This window comes from Neopelma chrysocephalum, unplaced genomic scaffold (genome assembly GCF_003984885.1).
Source record: "Neopelma chrysocephalum unplaced genomic scaffold, ASM398488v2 Primary Assembly neopelma1_94604, whole genome shotgun sequence".
Classification (NCBI taxonomy): Eukaryota; Metazoa; Chordata; class Aves; order Passeriformes; family Pipridae; genus Neopelma; species Neopelma chrysocephalum.
Genome location: NW_020923310.1, coordinates 1 through 1,425, shown reverse-complemented (window position 1 = coordinate 1,425; position 1,425 = coordinate 1). Strand labels below are relative to the sequence as shown.

Sequence of the window (1,425 nt, the reverse complement as noted above, 5' to 3'; positions counted from 1 at the left end):
TGCAAAAGATAAAGCACCCGGACACAGCCCTCAGTGCCCAGACGTCCATGTGAAAGAGCCCAGGTGTGGGAGGGAGAGGCCAGGGAAGACGCAGGGGCAGCCCCCAGCCTGGTGCCCCTGAAGCTGCCCCTAAGCCAGGTTTCCAGCCCAGCGCCTGAGGCAGGGAGACGCAGTGCTTGGGGAGGATGGAGAGCTGCTGGAGAAGCGACCTGTGAGCAAGTAAAGTCCAGTTGCAGAAACTCACAGCCAGGCCAAAGACATGTGTGTTGTCCCCATCGGAGGTGGACGTGCTGTGCCGTGGCCAGTTCTCCATCACGCGGAGCAGCTTTGGCAGCACCTTCTCCATTGTCATAGCCGATGAGGCGATGGTCTTCCACAGGATGGCAGCGGCTCTGCGGGGCCAGAGTTCTGTGTCAGGGGGTGCCGGCCAAAGTGCCTTGAGGAGCAGGGTGGGAGCATGGCAGCAGGATGGGGGCTGACATGGCAGGGCTGGGAAACAGAGGCTCCAGATGGTCCTGGAACCCTCCATCCCTCTGGCAGAGCACGTGGCACAGGATGGACAGGCTGATGTGCTCTGAAGGCTGGTAAGCCCCGAGTCCTGAAGGCAGGGAGGCCCTGTACCTGTCACATGATGGGGCACAGCGCAGGAGGGTCACCACAACGTCATCAGGGTGTGCCTCAGTCACCCCCAGGAACTCCGTCAGCAGCTTCTTTTCCAGAGTCTGGCTGGCTGTCAGTCTCTGGTGCAGGTTCCTGACGAAGGCTGGCACCTGCAGGAGGCAGGGGGGAAGAGCTGCCAACTTGCCCAGCTTCCCTGACAAGTGCTTCCCTTCCCAGCGCACTGTGCTGGCCTCAAAGGCTGAGAGGGCCCAGGGGAGCTGGCTTGAGGGGCCACAAGCCCCTGGAGTGGCTTGAGCCCTGGCCACAGGCTGCTTACTTGCTTTGGACTGGAGACACCGTTGTCCTCAAAAATATCTGCAGTGGGAGCAGAATTCGCACTCTCCCTGGGCATGAGGTCAGCGTCTGCAATGCCCTCGGTCATTGCAGCATCGGCCTCCGCAGTGAGATTGGGCATTGCAGTCAAAGCAGGGTCAGACTTTGCTGTGTGAACAACCAGCGGGGTGTCCCAGTTTCCTGTGCCATCAGTCAGTGCAGTGGTGACATCAGGGTCCGCCTCGAATTCAGTTGGGCTGGGTTCAGGCTGGTCCACGACCTCAGTTGGTGCGGTTGTGGTCCTTCTACGCCGAATGCCCAAGAATTTCAGAAAGGCCTGCAGAAGAAGGGAGAGCAGGGAAGAGAGGGATATGCCATGGTGAGCTCTGACAGCGGTGCCAGGCTGAGCAGGGAGAGCAGGCCCAGCCCAGGAGGCCGTGGCTGAAGGTACCTGGGCTGCCCTGCGGAAGCGGCCACAGCCACGGTCCTGTT

General features: G+C 60.9%; 1 protein-coding gene across 1 annotated transcript; it reads right to left on the bottom strand.

Moving 5' to 3' along the window:
* Positions 1-244: 244 nt before the first annotated feature.
* LOC113980546 lies at positions 245-1,270 on the bottom strand (the record flags this gene model as incomplete). The annotated part of the gene is made up of 3 exons (XM_027707776.1): positions 245-392; positions 622-770; positions 938-1,270. Coding segments are annotated over 3 exons (630 nt in total), but the record flags the coding sequence as incomplete, so codon positions are not given.
* Positions 1,271-1,425: the final 155 nt, after the last annotated feature.